We start from the raw sequence: 17,779 nt of genomic DNA, 5'->3' as shown, positions 1-17,779 counted from the left end.
GGTTAGGGGTAGGGTTAGGATACCTAGGGTTAGGGGTAGGGTTAGGATCCCTAGGGTTAGGGGTAGGATTAGGATCCCTAGGGTTAGGGGTAGGGTTTGGATCCCTTTATCACCTTGATGGTGGGGGGTGGCTTATCAGTGTGTATTCTTGTTTTTTTTCTATAAAAACGCATGCGTTTTTAACGCAAACAAACGCATGTGCTTAAAAACGCATGCGTTTACATAGACAGCAATACTTTTTTTGCGGCAAAAAAACGCCTCTAGAAATTACATGTTGCATTTCCGCAACAAAACGCAAGCATGGAAAAAATGCATGCGTTGTCAAACGCGGCAACACGCATGCAAAAAAAAACACATGCGTTTTTAATGTTAAACATAGGAAAAAAAACGCATGCGTTTTTTGCGGAAAAACGCAGCGGTAAAAAACGCAAATGTGAAACCAGCCTAACTGGGGAAGGTGAGAGAGACCGAGGCATGTGGCGTGCCGACAAGATATGGAGATAGGGCTGGAAACCATCTTTGCCCCCAGCTACAGCTAGCGGTACATTAGGTGCCATGCCAGAAAGTGTCAAGGTACGCCAATGGTGCCCGCACATTCCCTGACAAACCCCCCAAAATAACCAAGTAAGCAAAAACAAGAGCCCAGTGTGCCCATGACAAAATAGGTGCCATTTATAGGCCTAGAAGAGGGGCTGAATTCTGCGCTGAAGATTTGTACAAACAGGAAGGAATACGGGAAGAAAAGAAGGAATTCATGATTTTACCAGCAAAAGTTCTACATTTCCTGGGAATGAGCGCCCACTGAGGGGACACTACAGCTCCTCTGGTGGCCCAAATACCGCACGTGTGACCCTGACCTCCCAGCCCCGCGTTATGCCGGCAGCCATCACCTCAGCAGCACGGTGTGCAGCGCCTCCTCTCGTCCCTTATATGGTGGCCTGGCAGAGCACGTGGTGTCCTGTATAGCTGACAGGGGCGTCTGTAGCGTAGACAGCGGTCGGACTTCATGATGATGGAAGCTAAAGAGCTCTCTGCGGAGATGCCGGCGGACAGCCAGCCCTTCTCCGAGAATGCCGGCCGTGTACAGATACTGCTCCGCCGGCCGCTGCTGCTGCGCTACCGGCATGAAGTGAGAGAGCAGTGTGCCATGGCCGGGCCTGTGGTAAGCGCCGACACTGCGTGACAGCCATGCACCCCCTCTATTAATCCAGGTGCCAGTGCTCACATTTATATAGCGCGGGAAGGAGATATCCCAGGAGCCAGATAATATATATATATATATATATATATATATATATATATATATATATATTCCCAAAAACCAGATTAAGTGCTGCAAGTTAGCGATGTATAAGCAAGTTATAATACACTGTATACATACATATATGTGTCCCTCAGTCTAAATACTAATGCATGTCTAGACACTAATATATATTAGTTTCTAGATTGAGAGGGGGAAAATGTATAATGTACACACAAAAAAGAAAAAAAAATAGATGACATTTCTCTCAATCTAGATATTAATATATGTTACTAATATATGTTCCTATCTAGATATGCATTTATTAGTATCTAGATTGAGGGATATATATGTGTATAGCATGTATATATTTATTTAACTTGCTTATATATTGTCATTAGTTCACAGCATTTAATCTAGTTTTTAATTATTTCCCCCCCCAAAAAAAAATAATAATAAAAAAACACACACACACACCCACCCACCCACCCACCTCTGGCAAAAATTAAGAGACCACCGCAAAATGTTCAGTTTGTCTGATTCTTCTCTTTATAGGTATATTTTTGAGTAAAATGTAAATTGTTATTTTATTCTATAAACTACTGACAACATGTCTCCGAATTTCCAAGCAATAAATTTTGTATTTTCTGAAAATGAGAACTGGTCAAAATAACAAAAAAAATGCAGTGCTTGCAGACCTTGATTACATTCCAGAGGTTTTCAATGGGGTTCAGGTCTGGAGATTGGGCTGTCCATGACAGGGATTTGATGTGGTGGTCCTTCATCCACACCTTGATTGACCTAGCTGTGTGGCATGGCGCATTGTCCTGCTGGAAAAACCATTCCTCAGAGTTGGGGAACATTGGCTGAGCAGAAGGGATCAACTGTTTTTCCAGGATAAGGCCAGGGTCAAACCTAACATATAAAAATACGGTCCATTTTTTTACGGCCGAGATACGCAGAAAAATTCCTGAACAGCGCTCCGTATTCAATGCGAGGATGCGATTTTTTTTTAAATTTTTCTCCAAAAAGTATCCGTGTGTCATCCGTATGGCATCCGTACAGCAACATTTTCTCGCCGGCTTGCAAAATGGACATATGGATCCACGGGTTCAAATATTCTTGAAAACATATATAGTCTATATACCGTATATACTCGAGCATAAGCCGACCCCCCTAATTTTGCCACAAAAAAATGGGAAAACTTAATGACTCGTGTATAAGCCTAGGGTGAAAAATGCAGCAGCTACTGGTAAATTTCAAAAATAAAAATAGATACCAATAAAAGTAAAATGAATTGAGACATCAGTAAGTGTTTTTGAATATCCATATTGAATCAGGAGCCCCATATAATGCTCCATACAGTTCATGATGGGTCCCATAAGATGCTCCATACAAAATACGACCCATATAATGCTCCATACAGTTTATTATGGGCCCCATAAGATGCTCCATACAAAATACGACCCATATAATGCTCCATACAGTTTATGATGGGCTCCATAAGATGCTCCATATTAAAATGTGCCCCATATAATGCTGCACAAATGTTGATTATGACCCCATAACATTCTCCATACAGACATTTGCCCCATACAATGCTGAACAAATGCTGATTATGGCCCCATAAGATGCTCCATAGACACATTTGCCCCGTATAATGCTCCACAAATGTGGATTATGGCCCCATAAGATGCTTCACAGAGATATTTGCCCCATAAGATGCTCCATACAGACATTTGCCTCATATAATGCTGCACATGGCCCCATAAGATGCACCATACAGATATTTACCCCATATAATGCTGCACATGGCCCCATAAGATGCTCCATACAGATAATTGCCCCATATAATGCTGCACATGGCCCCATAAGCTGCTCCATAAAGATAATTGCCCCATATAATGCTGCACATGGCTCCATACAGATATTTGCCCCATGTAATGCTGCTCATGGCCCCATAAGATGCTCCATACAGATATTTGCCCCATATGCTGTTGTTGCGATTAAATAAATCACATACTCCCCTCTCAGGCCCCTGGCACTTGCTATATTCACCTGCTCCGCGTTCCACCATCGGCCGCCTCTTTGTCTTCCCGTCCTCTGCACCGACGTTCAGGCAGAGGGCGGTGCGCACTAATCGCGTCATCGCGCCCTCTGACCTGAGCGTCACTGCAGAGGACGTGAAGACACAGCGGCGCCGACGGTGGAACGGGGAGCAGGTGAATATCGCGCACTGCGTAATACTCACCTGCTCCTGGCCCCGTCGCTGCATGTCTGTTCCCCGGCGCCGGCATCTTCTTCCTGTAGTGAGCGGTCACATGGAGTGGGGTCCATATTCATTACTTTAATGAGCGGTATCATGTGACCACTCACTACAGGAAGAAGCTGCCGGCGCCGAGGAAAAGACGTGTAGGGACCGCGCCAGGAGCAGGTGAGTATTATTACACAGCTGCCGCTCCCCCTCCCCTGCCGACCCCTGGGTATGACTCGAGTATAAGCCGAGAGGGGGACTTTCAGCCCAAAAAAGTGAACTGAAATTCTCTGCTTATACTCGAGTATATACAGTATACACTCACCGGCCACTTTATTAGGTACATCTGTCCAACTTCTTGTTAACACTTAATTTCTAATCAGCCAATCACATGGCGGCAACTCAGTGCATTTAGGCATGTAGACATGGTCAAGACAATCTCCTGCAGTTCAAACCGAGCATCAGTATGGGGAAGAAAGGTGATTTGAGTGCCTTTGAACGTGGCATGGTTGTTGGTGTCAGAAGGGCTGGTCTGAGTATTTCAGAAACTGCTGATCTACTGGGATTTTCACGCACAACCATCTCTAGGGTTTACAGAGAATGGTCCGAAAAAGAAAAAAAATCCAGTGAGCGGCAGTTCTGTGGGCGGAAATGCCTTGTTGATGTCAGAGGAGAATGGGCAGACTGGTTCGAGCTGATAGAAAGGCAACAGTGACTCAAAACGCCACCCGTTACAACCAAGGTAGGCCTAAGAGCATCTCTGAACGCACAGTGCGTCGAACTTTGAGGCAGATGGGCTACAGCAGCAGAAGACCACACCGGGTACCACTCCTTTCAGCTAAGAACAGGAAACTGAGGCTACAATTTGTACAAGCTCATCGAAATTGGACAGTAGAAGATTGGAAAAACGTTGCTTGGTCTGATGAGTCTCGATTTCTGCTGCGACATTCGGATGGTAGGGTCAGAATTTGGCGTAAACAACATGAAAGCATGGATCCATCCTGCCTTGTATGGAGCATCTTTGGGATGTGCAGCCGACAAATCTGCGGCAACTGTGTGATGCCATCATGTCAATATGGACCAAAATCTCTGAGGAATGCTTCCAGCACCTTGTTGAATCTATGCCACGAAGAATTGAGGCAGTTCTGAAGGCAAAAGGGGGTCCAACCCGTTACTAGCATAGTGTACCTAATAAAGTGGCCGGTGAGTGTATATGTCAGTGAGACACACACACACATATCTAATATATAAAGCTGAATGTGTGTATGTATGTGTGTATGTCCGGGATTGGCATCTGAACCGTCGCAGCTACAGCCACAAAATTTTGCACAGCCACACGTCTGGACCCCGAGAGCGTCATAGGCTATGTTGTGAGGTGAAATTTTAACCCCGCGCTTTCCAATTCACCAAACAATTTTGCCCCTATCTACATAATGGGGAAAAAGTGAAAGGAAAAGTGTTGGAGGCGTCACAGCTACAGGCACAAAATTTTGCACACTCACACGTCTGGACCCCGAGAGCGTCAAAGCTATGTTGTGAGGTGAAATTTTAACCCCGCGCTTTCGAATTCACCAAACAATTTTGCCCCTATCTACATAATGGGGAAAAAATGAAAGGAAAAGTGTTGGAGGCAAATTAACAGCTGCCAGATGTGAACAAGGGGGACTTAAAGAATGAGAGCGATGGCGCCAAAGAGTATATACTGTACAGTTGCTAAGGTGGGGCCCCAACATGGGATAATCACCACACCACCACGGGGATATGAACACACACACACACAAAATGCGCCACACACTACCACGTGCTCGAACACATATACCACCCTCAGCGCACATTTCACCACACATACACCAACCTCGCCACATAAAAGTCGAAACACAAAAGTCGCCGCTCAAAACTCGCCACGCACAAAACTCTCCACATGCAAAACTCGCCACACGTGCAAAACTCACCTCATGGAAAACTCGCCACACGCAAAACTTGCATACGCGGAAAAATTGCCACATGCACAAAAGTTGCAACACATGCTAAAGTTGCCTCACACAAAACTTGCACATACTCAAAAGGCACCACACATAAAACTCGCCACGCGCAAAACTCGCCATGCGCAAAACTTGCTGCACACAACTTGCTACACTAACCTGTCACATGCAACTCGACACACAAAAAGTTGCTACACGCATGTCGCCACACAAAACTCATCTCACAAAAGTCGCTACATGCATGTCGCCACACGCAACTCAACACACACAACTTGACACACGAAACTCGCCCTAAAACACACACAAGTCTGGTATTATCCTTCAAAAATAAAAATCTGATTAATAAGCAGACAAACTACAAGAGCAACAAATGTACCATATAGGAATCTGGCAGCTGTCAGTCACATGACCAGTCTATTATGTGTATGTGTGAGCTAATATATACTGCCAGGGGGTGGGCTTACTGTTGGCTGGGGATTTATCAGGCTGCCAATTTAGCTTACAAATACTGAGGTAAAAATACTGACCAAATAATGTGTGAACGAGGTCTAATACAGGAGGAGATGACATACAGATATATACTATATACAGGAGGAGATGACACACAGGTATATACTATTTACAGGGGAGATGACACACAGGTATATACTATATACAGGAGGAGATGACACAGATATATACTATATACAGGAGAGATGACACACAGGTATATATTATATAGAGGAGGAGATGAAATACAGGTACATACTACATACAGCAGGAGATGACATACATGTATATACTATATACAGGAGCAGATTACCTACAGGTATATAGTATATACAGGAGGAGATGACATACAGGTATATTCTATGTATAGGAGGAGATGACATACAGGTATATACTATATACAGGAGGAGATGACACACAGATATATACTATATATAGGTGAGATGACACACAGGTATATCTAATATATAAAGCTGAATGTGTGTGTGTGTGTATGTATGTATGTATGTATGTATGTCCGGGATTGGCATCTGAACCGTAGCAGCTACAGCCACAAAATTTTGCACAGTCACACGTCTGGACCCCGAGAGCGTCATAGGCTATGTTGTGAGGTGAAATTTTAACCCCGCGCTTTCCAATTCACCAAACAATTTTGCCCCTATCGACATAATGGGGAAAAAGTGAAAGGAAAAGTGTTGGAGGCGTCGCAGCTACAGGCACAAAATTTTGCACAGTCACACGTCTGGACCCTGAGAGCGTCAAAGCTATATTGTGAGGTGAAATTTTAACCCCGCGCTTTCCAATTCACCAAACAATTTTGCCCCTATCTACATAATGGGGAAAAAATGAAAGGAAAAGTGTTGGAGGCAAATTAACAGCTGCCAGATGTGAACAAGGGGGACTTAAAGAATGACAGCGATGGCACCAAAGAGTATATACTGTACAGTTGCTAAGGTGGGGCCCCAACATGGGATAATCACACCACCACGGGGATATGAACACACACACAAAATGCGCCACACACTACCACGTGCTCGAACACATATACCACCCTCAGTGCACATTTCACCACACATACACCAACCTCGCCACATAAAAGTAGAAACACAAAAGTCGCCGCTCAAAACTCGCCACGCGCAAAACTCTCCACATGCAAAACTCGCCACACGTGCAAAACTCGCCACACGCAAAACTTGCACACGCAGAAAAATTGCCACACGCAGAAAAATTGCCACATGCACAAAAGTTGCAACACATGCAAAAGTTGCCTCACACAAAACTTGCACATACTCAAAAGGCACCACACATAAAACTCGCCACGCGCAAAACTCGCCATGCGCAAAACTTGCTGCACACAACTTGCTACACTAACCTGTCACATGCAACTCGACACACAAAAAGTTGCTACACGCATGTCGCCACACAAAACTCATCTCACAAAAGTCCCTACATGCATGTCGCCACACGCAACTCAACACACACAACTTGACACACGAAACTCGCCCTAAAACACACACAAGTCTGGTATCCTTCAAAAATAAAAATCTGATTAATAAGCAGACAAACTACAAGAGCAACAAATGTACCATATAGGAATCCGGCAGCTGTCAGTCACATGACCAGTCTATTATGTGTATGTGTGAGCTAATATATACTGCCAGGGGGTGGGCTTACTGTTGGCTGGGGATTTATCAGGCTGCCATTTTAGCTTACAAATACTGAGGTAAAAATACTGACCAAATAACGTGTGAACGAGGGCTAATACAGGAGGAGATGACATACAGCTATATACTATATACAGGAGATGACACACAGGTATATACTATTTACAGGGGAGATGACACACAGGTATATACTATATACAGGAGGAGATGACACACAGATATATACTATATACAGGAGAGATGACACACAGGTATATACTATATAGAGGAGGAGATGACATACAGGTACATACTACATACAGGAGGAGATGACATACAGGTATATACTATATACAGGAGGAGATGACACACAGGTATATACTATATACAGGAGCAGATTACCTACAGGTATATAGTATATACAGGAGGAGATGACACAGGTATATGCTATGTATAGGAGGAGATGACATACAGGTATATACTATATACAGGAGATGACACACAGATATATACTATATATAGGTGAGATGACACACAGGTATATACTATATACAGGAGATTACATACAGGTATATCTAATATATAAAGCTGAATGTGTGTATGTATGTATGTGTGTATGTCCGGGATTGGCATCTGTACCGTCGCAGCTACAGCCACAAAATTTTGCACAGTCACACGTCTGGACCCCGAGAGCGTCATAGGCTATGTTGTGAGGTGAAATTTTAACCCCGCGCGTTCCAATTCACCAAACAATTTTGCTCCTATCTACATAATGGGGAAAAAGTGAAGGGAAAAGTGTTGGAGGAAAATTGACAGCTGCCAGATGTGAACAATGAGGACTTAAAGAATGAGAGCGATGGCGACAAAGAGTATATACCGTACAGTTGCTAAGGTGGGGCCCCGACATGGGATACTCACCACACACGGGGATATGAACACAAACACAAAATGCGCCACACACTACCACGTGCTTGAACACATATACCACCCTCAGCACACATTTCACCACACACACACACCAACCTCGCCACATAAAAGTCGAAACACAAAAGTCACCACTCAAAACTCGCTACATGCAAAACTCGCCATATGCAAAACTAGGCTCACGCAAAACTCGCCACACGTGCAAAACTCACCTCATGGAAAACTCACCTCATGCAAAACTTGCACACACAGAAAAATTGCCACATGTACAAAAGTTGCACCACATGCAAAAGTTGCCTCACACAAAACTTGCACATACTCAAAATGCACCACACATAAAACTCGCCACGCGCAAAACTCGCCATGCACAAATCTTGCTGCACACAACTTGCTACACTAACCTGTCACATGCAACTCAACACACAAAATGTTGCTACACGCATGTCGCCACACAAAACTCATCTCACAAAAGTCGCTACATGCATGTCGCCACACGCAACTCAACACACACAACTTGACACATAAAACTCGCCCTAAAACACACACAAGTCTGGTATTGTCCTTCAAAAATAAAAATCTGATTAATAAGCAAACTACAAGAGCAACAAATGTACCATATAGGAAATACGGCAGCTGTCAGTCACATGACCTGTCTATTATGTGTATGTGTGAGCTAATATATACTGCCAGGGGGGAGGGCTTCCTGTTGGCTGGGGATTTATCAGGCTGCCAATAGCAACCAATCACAGCTCAGCTTCTATTTTGCTACAGTTAATTAACCTGAGCTCTGATTGGTTAATATAGGCAACAAAGACATTCTCAGTATAACAAAGCTAATATATGTTGTGAAATGCTTCTATTTGCTTAGTTTTTGCCTTTTAATAATTACATTTCTATCTATTTGTTTTGTGGTTTTTGTGTGCAGAATAAATTTTTGTTAACACATTCTATTTTGCTAACAGCAGTCATTAACCCGGGCGAAGCCGGGTAGTACAGCTAGTCTAATATATAAAGCTGAATGTGTGTATGTGTGTATGTCCGGGATTGGCATCTGCACCGTCGCAGCTACAGCCACAAAATTTTGCACAGTCACACGTCTGGACCCCGAGAGCGTCATAGGCTATGTTGTGAGGTGAAATTTTAATCCCGCGCGTTCCAATTCACCAAACAATTTTGCCCCTATCTACATAATGGGGAAAAAGTGAAGGGAAAAGTGTTGGAGGAAAATTGACAGCTGCCAGATGTGAACAATGAGGACTTAAAGAATGAGAGCGATGGCGCCAAAGAGTATATACCGTACAGTTGCTAAGGTGGGGCCCCGACATGGGATACTCACCACACACGGGGATATGAACACAAACACAAAATGCGCCACACACTACCACGTGCTTGAACACATATACGACCCTCAGCACACATTTCACCACACACACACCAACCTCGCCACATAAAAGTCGAAACACAAAAGTCACCACTCAAAACTCGCCACGCGCAAAACTCGCTACATGCAAAACTCGCCACACGTGCAAAACTCACCTCATGGAAAACTCACCTCATGCAAAACTTGCACACACAGAAAAATTGCCACATGTACAAAAGTTGCACCACATGCAAAAGTTGCCTCACACAAAACTTGCACATACTCAAAACGCACCACACATAAAACTCGTCACTCGCAAAACTCACCATGCACAAATCTTGCTGCACACAACTTGCTACACTAACCTGTCACATGCAACTCGACACACAAAATGTTGCTACATGCATGTCACCACACAAAACTCATCTCACAAAAGTCGCTACATGCATGTCGCCACACGCAACTCAACACACACAACTTGACACATGAAACTCGCCCTAAAACACACACAAGTCTGGTATTGTCCTTCAAAAATAAAAATCTGATTAATAAGCTGACAAACTACAAGAGCAACAAATGAACCATATAGGAATCCGGCAGCTGTCAGTCACATGACCAGTCTATTATGTGTATGTGTGAGCTAATATATACTGCCAGGGGGTGGGCTTACTGTTGGCTGGGGATTTATCAGGCTGCCAATAGCAACCAATCACAGCTCAGCTTCTATTTTGCTACAGTTACATCTGAGCTCTGATTGGTTAATATAGGCAACAAAGACATTCTCAGTATAACAAAGCTAATATATGTTGTGAAATTCTTCTATTAGCTTAGTTTTTGCCTTTTAATAATTACATTTCTAACTATTTGTTTTGTGGTTTTTGTGTGCAGAATAAATTTTTGTTATCACATTCTATTTTGCTAACAGCAGTCATTAACCCGGGCGAAGCCGGGTAGTACAGCTAGTATGTATATATATTTATTACAGAGCTAGATAGCATAAAAGCCTGTAATCCAATTACCGGCTTTTGCTAACTCCTTATGAAACCCGACAGGATATGAGACATGGTTTACATACAGTAAATCATTTCATGTCCGTTACATTTTTACATATTCGTCACTAATAATGTTAGTAGTTTGTGTGTGCAAAATTTGGGAGCGCTAGGTGTTAAAATAAAGGGTTCATTCACAGAACAAACTGGCGTGGGCTCCCGTGCAATTTTCTCCGCCAGAGTGGGAAAGCCAGTGACTGAGGGCAGATATTAATAGCCTAGAGAGGGACCATGGTTATTGGGCCCTCCGGCTAAAAACATCTGCCCCCAGCCACCCCAGAAAAGGCACATCTGTAAGATGCGCCTATTCCGGCACTTAGCCACTCTCTTCCCATTCCCGAGTAGCTGTGGGATATGGGGTAATAAGGGGTTAATATCACCTTGCTAATGTAAGGTGACATTAAGCCTGGTTAAAGGGAACCTGTCACCCCTCCCCCCCCCCCCAGGCGTTTTTAACTAAAAGCCACCTTGGGCAGCAGTAATGCTGCATTCTGACAAGGTGGCTCTTTTAGTTCTGGGTGCTGTAACTGCAGAAATTTTATTAATTATTAATATCTGCCCTCAGTCGCTGGCTTTCCCACTCTGGCAGAGAAAATTGGGCGGGAGCCTACGCCAGTTTTTTTCCGTGATTTAACCCTTTATTTTAACAGAGCCCCAAAATTTTGCACACACACTCTACTAACATTATTAGTGAGGAATATGCAAAAAAAAGGGATATTTAATGGTTTACTGTATGTAAACCATGTCTCATATCCTGTCGGGTTTGATAAGGAGATAGCAAAAGCCGGCAATTGAATTACCGGCTTTTATGCTATCTAGCTCTGTATGAAATATAAATAAATAAATATATATATATATATATATATATATATATATATATATATTAGTACAGACCAAAAGTTTGGACACACCTCATTTAAAGGTTTCCTCTTTATTTTCATCATTATGAAAATTGTACATTCACACTGAAGGCATCAAAGCTATGAATTAACACATGTGGAATTATATACTTAACAAAAAAGTGTGAAACAACTGAAATTGTGTCTTATATTCTAGGTTCTTCAAAGTAGCCACCTTTTGCTTTGATGACTGCTTTGCACACTCTTGGCATTCTCTTGATGAGCTTCAAGAGGTAATCACCGGGAATGGTTTTCAATTCACAGGTGTGCCCTGTCAGGTTTAATAAGTGGGATTTCTTGCCTTATAAATGGGGTTGGGACCATCAGTTGTGTTGTGCAGAAGTCTGGCGGATACACAGCTGATAGTCCTACTGAATAGACTGTTAGAATTTGTATTATGGCAAGAAAAAAGCAGCTAAGTAAAGAAAATCGAGTGGCCATCATTACTTTAAGAAATGAAGGTCAGTCAGTCCGAAAAATAGGGCAAGCTTTGAAAGTGTTCCCAAGTGCAGTGGCAAAAGCCATCAAGCGCTACAAAGAAACTGGCTCACATGAGGACTGCCCCAGGAAAGGAAGACCAAGAGTCACCTCTGCTTCTGAGGATAAGTTTATCCGAGTCACCAGCCTCAGAAATCGCAGGTTAACAGCAGCTCAGATTAGTGACCAGGTCAATGCCACACAGATTTCTAGCAGCAGACACATCTCTACAACAACTGTTAAGAGGAGACTTTGTGCAGCAGGCCTTCATGGTAAAATAACTGCTAGGAAACCACTGTAAAGGACAGGCAACAAGTAGAAGAGACTTGTTTGGGCTAAAGAACACAAGGAATGGACATTAGACCAGTTGAAATCTGTGCTTTGGTCTGATGAGTCCAAATTTGAGATGTTTGGTTCCAACCACCGTGTCTTTGTGCGACGCAGAAAAGGTGAACGGATGGACTCTACATGCCTGGTTCCCACCGTGAAGCATGGAGGAGAAGGTGTGATGGTGTGGGGGTACTTTGCTGGTGACACTGTTGGGGATGTATTCAAAATTGAAGGCATACTGAACCAGCATGGCTACCACAACATCTTGCAGCGGCATGCTATTCCATCCAGTTTGCATTTAGTTGGACCATCATTTATTTTTCAACAGGACAATGACCCCAAACACACCTCCAGGATATGTAAGGACTATTTGACCAAGAAGGAGAGTGATGGGGTGCTACTCCAGATGACCTGGCCTCCACAGTCACCAGACCTGAACCCAATCGAGATGGTTTGGGGTGAGCTGGACCGCAGAGTGAAGGCAAAAGGGCCAACAAGTGCTAAGCATCTCTGGGAACTTTTTCAAGATTGTTGGAAGACCATTCCCGGTGACTACCTCTTGAAGCTCATCAAGAGAATGCCAAGAGTGTGCAAAGCAGTCATCAAAGCAAAAGGTGGCTACTTTGAAGAGCCTAGAATATAAGACATATTTGCAGGTGTTTCACACTTTTTTGTTAAGTATATAATTCCACATGTGTTAATTCATAGTTTTGATGCCTTCAGTGTGAATGTACAATTTTCATAGTCATGAAAATACAGAAAAATCTTTAAATGAGAGGGTGTGTCCAAACTTCTGGTCTGTACTGTATACTATGTGTAGAAATTTATTTCATCTATTGTATTCTAAGCTGTCAGTGTGATTTTACTGTACACCGCACTGAATTACCGGGTTTTGTATAGAACACCGGTGCGTATTTCTCGTAAGTCACACTGATGGACCGAGTGTAATCCGTATTTTTCTCGCCCCCATAGACTTTCATTGGTGGATTTTTTGCGCGGTACGCTGACAAACGCAGCATGCTGTGATTTTCTACGCACGTAAAATACAGCTGAGAAATATACGGCAGATAGGAGCTGCCCTATAGAGAATCATTGGTCAGTGTGCAATGCGTAGTTTTTGCGCCTCTCATACGTCCGTAAAACTCTCTAGTGTGACTCCGGCCTCAATGGACCTATTTATTCTGCTTTTATTGACTTTTATAATGTAGCAGTAGAGAAAACATTTCTGGCCATTGCAGTCTAATATCCATTGCATACTTTACATTCCTTTTTTCCTTTCCAGCACTGTTAATTTAGCTGTGTGAATCATCTGTATAAAGGTCATATAGATTGATTGCTCAATAGAATTTGCCCTTTGATTTTCAAGGATGATAGATAAAACAATGCAGTAATCTTTAGATTACCAGTAGGCTACAGTGATAAAGTATGGAAAGTGTATGTCTATCTATTATATAACCTGCAATATAGGCATCTTTTTGCAAGGTTTTTAAATTCTCTATCAGACTTGTGAGTTCGTCATAAAGGAAATGTACTGTATTAGAGTGAGTTCACACAGGGCGTTTTTGCTGCTTTTTTTTACGGACGCAAAACCTGATCTTCTTGGCAGGAAAGTAGCTGCGGCAGAAACACATGTTTATGGTGCGGATTTGTTGAGTTTTTGGTATGATTTTTGTGTCTCTTTGTCCATGCTAATGTCCATTGACATTCTGCAGAAAAAACGTTGCAAATAATGATATGATACCTGCAAAAATGCTGAAAGAAGTGACATGCTCCATGTCCAAAAAAAGCAGCAAAGCACAAAATCCTGATGACACAAAAAACCAAAGTGTGTGCATGAGATTTCTGAAATCTCATAGGCTTTGCTGGCACTGTAAGGCTATGTGCACACATCCCAAATTGCCGCAGAAATTTCCGCAGAAATTCCGGAACTCCCTGCCGCGGGAAATACGCATACGGAATTTCCATGCATATCCCCACTAAACACTAGCGTTTTGCAAGCGTAATTAGCTTGCAGAATGCTAGCTTTTTCCAAGCGATGCTACAGAAACTGATTGACAGGTTAGTCACACTTGTCAAACATAGTATTTGACAAGTGTGACCAACTTTTTGCTTTTGATGCTGCCTATGCAGCATCAATAGTAAAAAGAGCTAATGTTAAAAATAATAAAAAATAAAAAAAAAATGTTTTTTCTCACCTTCCGGCGGCCCCCGATCTCCTCAGCGGTAGCGGTGCACGCGGCGGCTTCCGTTCCCAGGGATGCTTTGCGCGAAGGACCTTTGTGATGTCACGGTCACGTGACCGCGACGTCATCCCAGGTCCTTCGCGCAATTCATTCCCTGGGAACAGGAACCACCGCGTGCACTGCTGAGAGGCGGGAGGACTCCAGGGGCCATCGGAAGGTAAGTATATCCCTATTTTTTATTTTAATTCTTTTTTTAACAGGGATATGGTGCCCAGCCCATGGAGGAGAGTCTCCTCTCCTCCACCCTGGGTACCAATTGCACATGATCCGCTTACTTCCCGCATGGTGGGCATAGCCCCATGTGGAAAGTAAGCGGATCAATGAACTCCTATGTGCGTGGAATCGCCGCGATTCTGCAAAATTAATGAACATGCTGCGTTTTTTTCCAGAATGCGTTTCCGTTCCTGAAAGAAACGCAGCATGTGCACAAAAAATGTGGAATGCATTCTAATAATAGGATGCTAAATGTGAGCGTTTTTATAGCGGAAAACCGCCAAAAAACGCGAAAAATCCTGAACGTGTGCACACAGCCTTAAAAGCAGCTGAAAATTAGCATAAAAAAGCAGCAAAAAAACACCCTGTGTGAACTTACCCTTAACATGCTAGAGAACAGTGTATACCAAATAGACTGAAGAGCAAAGGGGGCAAGAATCTTTTGAACTTTTGACTTTCAGGCTCCAGATCTCACCATCCACTACTGTAGAGAACGTGAGACCACCATAATTTTATAGAAAATCACTTTGGCTATTTGGGTAAATGGGTAAGTAACTGGTTTAGTGATAGCAGATGGTGGTTATAAATGGTGTATTCTCTAATTGGGTCGCTGTGACCAGTGGGGTACCGCAGGGGTCGGTGTTGGGACCTATTCTCTTCAGCATATTTATTAACGATATGGTAGAAGGTTTACACAGTAAAATATCGATATTTGCAGATGATACAAAACTATGTAAAGCAGTCAATGCAAGAGAACATAGTATTCTGCTACGGATGGATCTGGATAAATTGGAAACTTGGGCCGAAAGGTGGCAGATGTGGTTTTTTGTGTAAATCAAGTTTATTAAGTTGCAAATAAAGATAAAACATGAAAGTCAAAGTAGCAATTTACATTCACAAACACATTCAAAAATGTGAGATAATCATAATGATTAAATAGCTTTATATATAAGCAACATTTGTCTCTCTAACAACATGAAAATACAATTGTAACTGTCTCTTTATAAGAGAGTCAAGGTAATGTAGACTGATCATTATGGTGTCAACCTTGTGGGAAAACTACTTTTGGCTACATTATAAATCTATTAGTTTTCACAATAAATGTTTACAGATATTACATGTCTTGAACTCCCGTTGTTCTGTTTTCGTCGAACTATAAAATATTATCCATTGGGAGTGATGATGTCTAGGCTCTCTATAGCTATTTTCAACCAAAAGAAATCTACAAGTAACCTAGGCTATGAAGAGAGAAGAAAAAGCATGAGAAAAGGGAGAAAAGAGAAGGAGAAAAAGAGGGGAAGAAAAAAAAGGGGTGGGGGGAAGGGAGAGGATGAGGGAAGAGGGGTTAATGAGCGGGGAGTAGGGATCCGGTTTCTGGTCCAAGTGAACTTAAGTCTGCAATCCTTTTATGGTAGTGTATTTTATATCCCGTTTCCAAGGAAACTGAATTGTATGAATTTTAGGTGCTCCAGTTATGTCTTTTAACGTAACCACTTATTCAACTCCTCGGTCTCTCTAAAGGCGATCCAAGAAGACCAAACGTTAAATACTTTATCTGACGTTCCGGTATCCTGACCAATCAGTTGCTCCATTCTAAAAATGCGGTTAAGTTCTGCTATGAAATCAGCACGCGAAGGAGAATTTGATTGCTTCCAATAGCGTGGGATTAAATTGCGTGCGGCTGTTAAGAAGTGTGTTAGTAGACCTCTCTTGAATTTGGCTAAAGATAGATCACATATGGATAGTAAGGCCAGTTCCATTGTAGGTTGCATTTCATGGAGGGATAGTTTATTGTGAAGTTCAAAGATACTCCTCCAAAAATTATGTGTAGGTGGACAGGACCACCAGATGTGTGAATATGTCCCTTTATCCCTCCAGCACCTCCAGCAAGTATCTGGGGTAGTGGGAAACATAATGTGGATACTGGATGGACATCTGTACCACCTAGACAAAAGTTTATAACCTCTTTCTTGATAATCTGAACATAATGAAGATCTGTGGGAGAAGAGGAGACTTTTACAATGATCCTCTGATGTTAATGGTTTACCCATTTCACTTTCCCATCTTGAAAAAAACATGGGGGAATCAAGTGAAGTTATTTGGTGCTCTTGAAACATTTTGTATAATAGTGATATCGTGCGAGTCAGAGGACCCCCACCCAGGCACATAGACTCGAAGGGGGTAAGCCGTCTAAAGATGTCATTCCGGTCAGACAACTTAGTAAGATAGCTTTTAATTTGTTCATGGAAAAACCATGAACCTGGCGGGGGTTCAGTTTCAGTAAAGAGTGCTCACAGGGGCTTTATTGAAGCCTGAGCAATGTAATCATAAACTATTGGATAGTTATCTTTGTGTTTGTGTAGAAAATAGGCTTTATCTAGGCCTGCTGGGAAGTCCGGATTATCGGAGATTGGGGTTAAGGGGCCTGGTATGGAAGAAATATTAGGCTTTTGGTTACCATATTTAATAAAAAGAATTAGGTTTCTCGTGATAAAGGGTAGTTCGTTGACAGAGTAAGCAAGGAGAGGTCCTGTTTATGTTGCATCTCAAGTTTATGAATCTGGGAGGAGAGATCAGCGATATTTGCTAATCATTCTTTTTTAAGACGGGCCCACTGTGAGATAAACACACCCCCTAAAATGCTCTTCAGAGCCTCCCACTGCATGGAGGGGGACG

General features: G+C 42.7%; 1 protein-coding gene across 1 annotated transcript in view; it reads left to right on the top strand.

Annotated features, from left to right (window-relative positions):
* The first annotated feature begins 950 nt into the window (after positions 1-950).
* Positions 951-17,779, top strand: part of LOC143816234 (multidrug and toxin extrusion protein 2-like) — a 184,662-nt gene continuing 167,833 nt past the window's right edge. Inside the window, exon 1 of the mRNA XM_077296370.1 lies at positions 951-1,162. Within this exon, the coding sequence (XP_077152485.1) occupies positions 1,007-1,162 (156 nt within the window). The 5' untranslated portion in view covers positions 951-1,006. The remainder of the gene's footprint in view (positions 1,163-17,779) is intronic.

This window comes from Ranitomeya variabilis, chromosome 3 (genome assembly GCF_051348905.1).
Source record: "Ranitomeya variabilis isolate aRanVar5 chromosome 3, aRanVar5.hap1, whole genome shotgun sequence".
Lineage (NCBI taxonomy): Eukaryota > Metazoa > Chordata > Amphibia > Anura > Dendrobatidae > Ranitomeya > Ranitomeya variabilis.
This window is presented reverse-complemented; position numbering and strand designations above follow the sequence as displayed.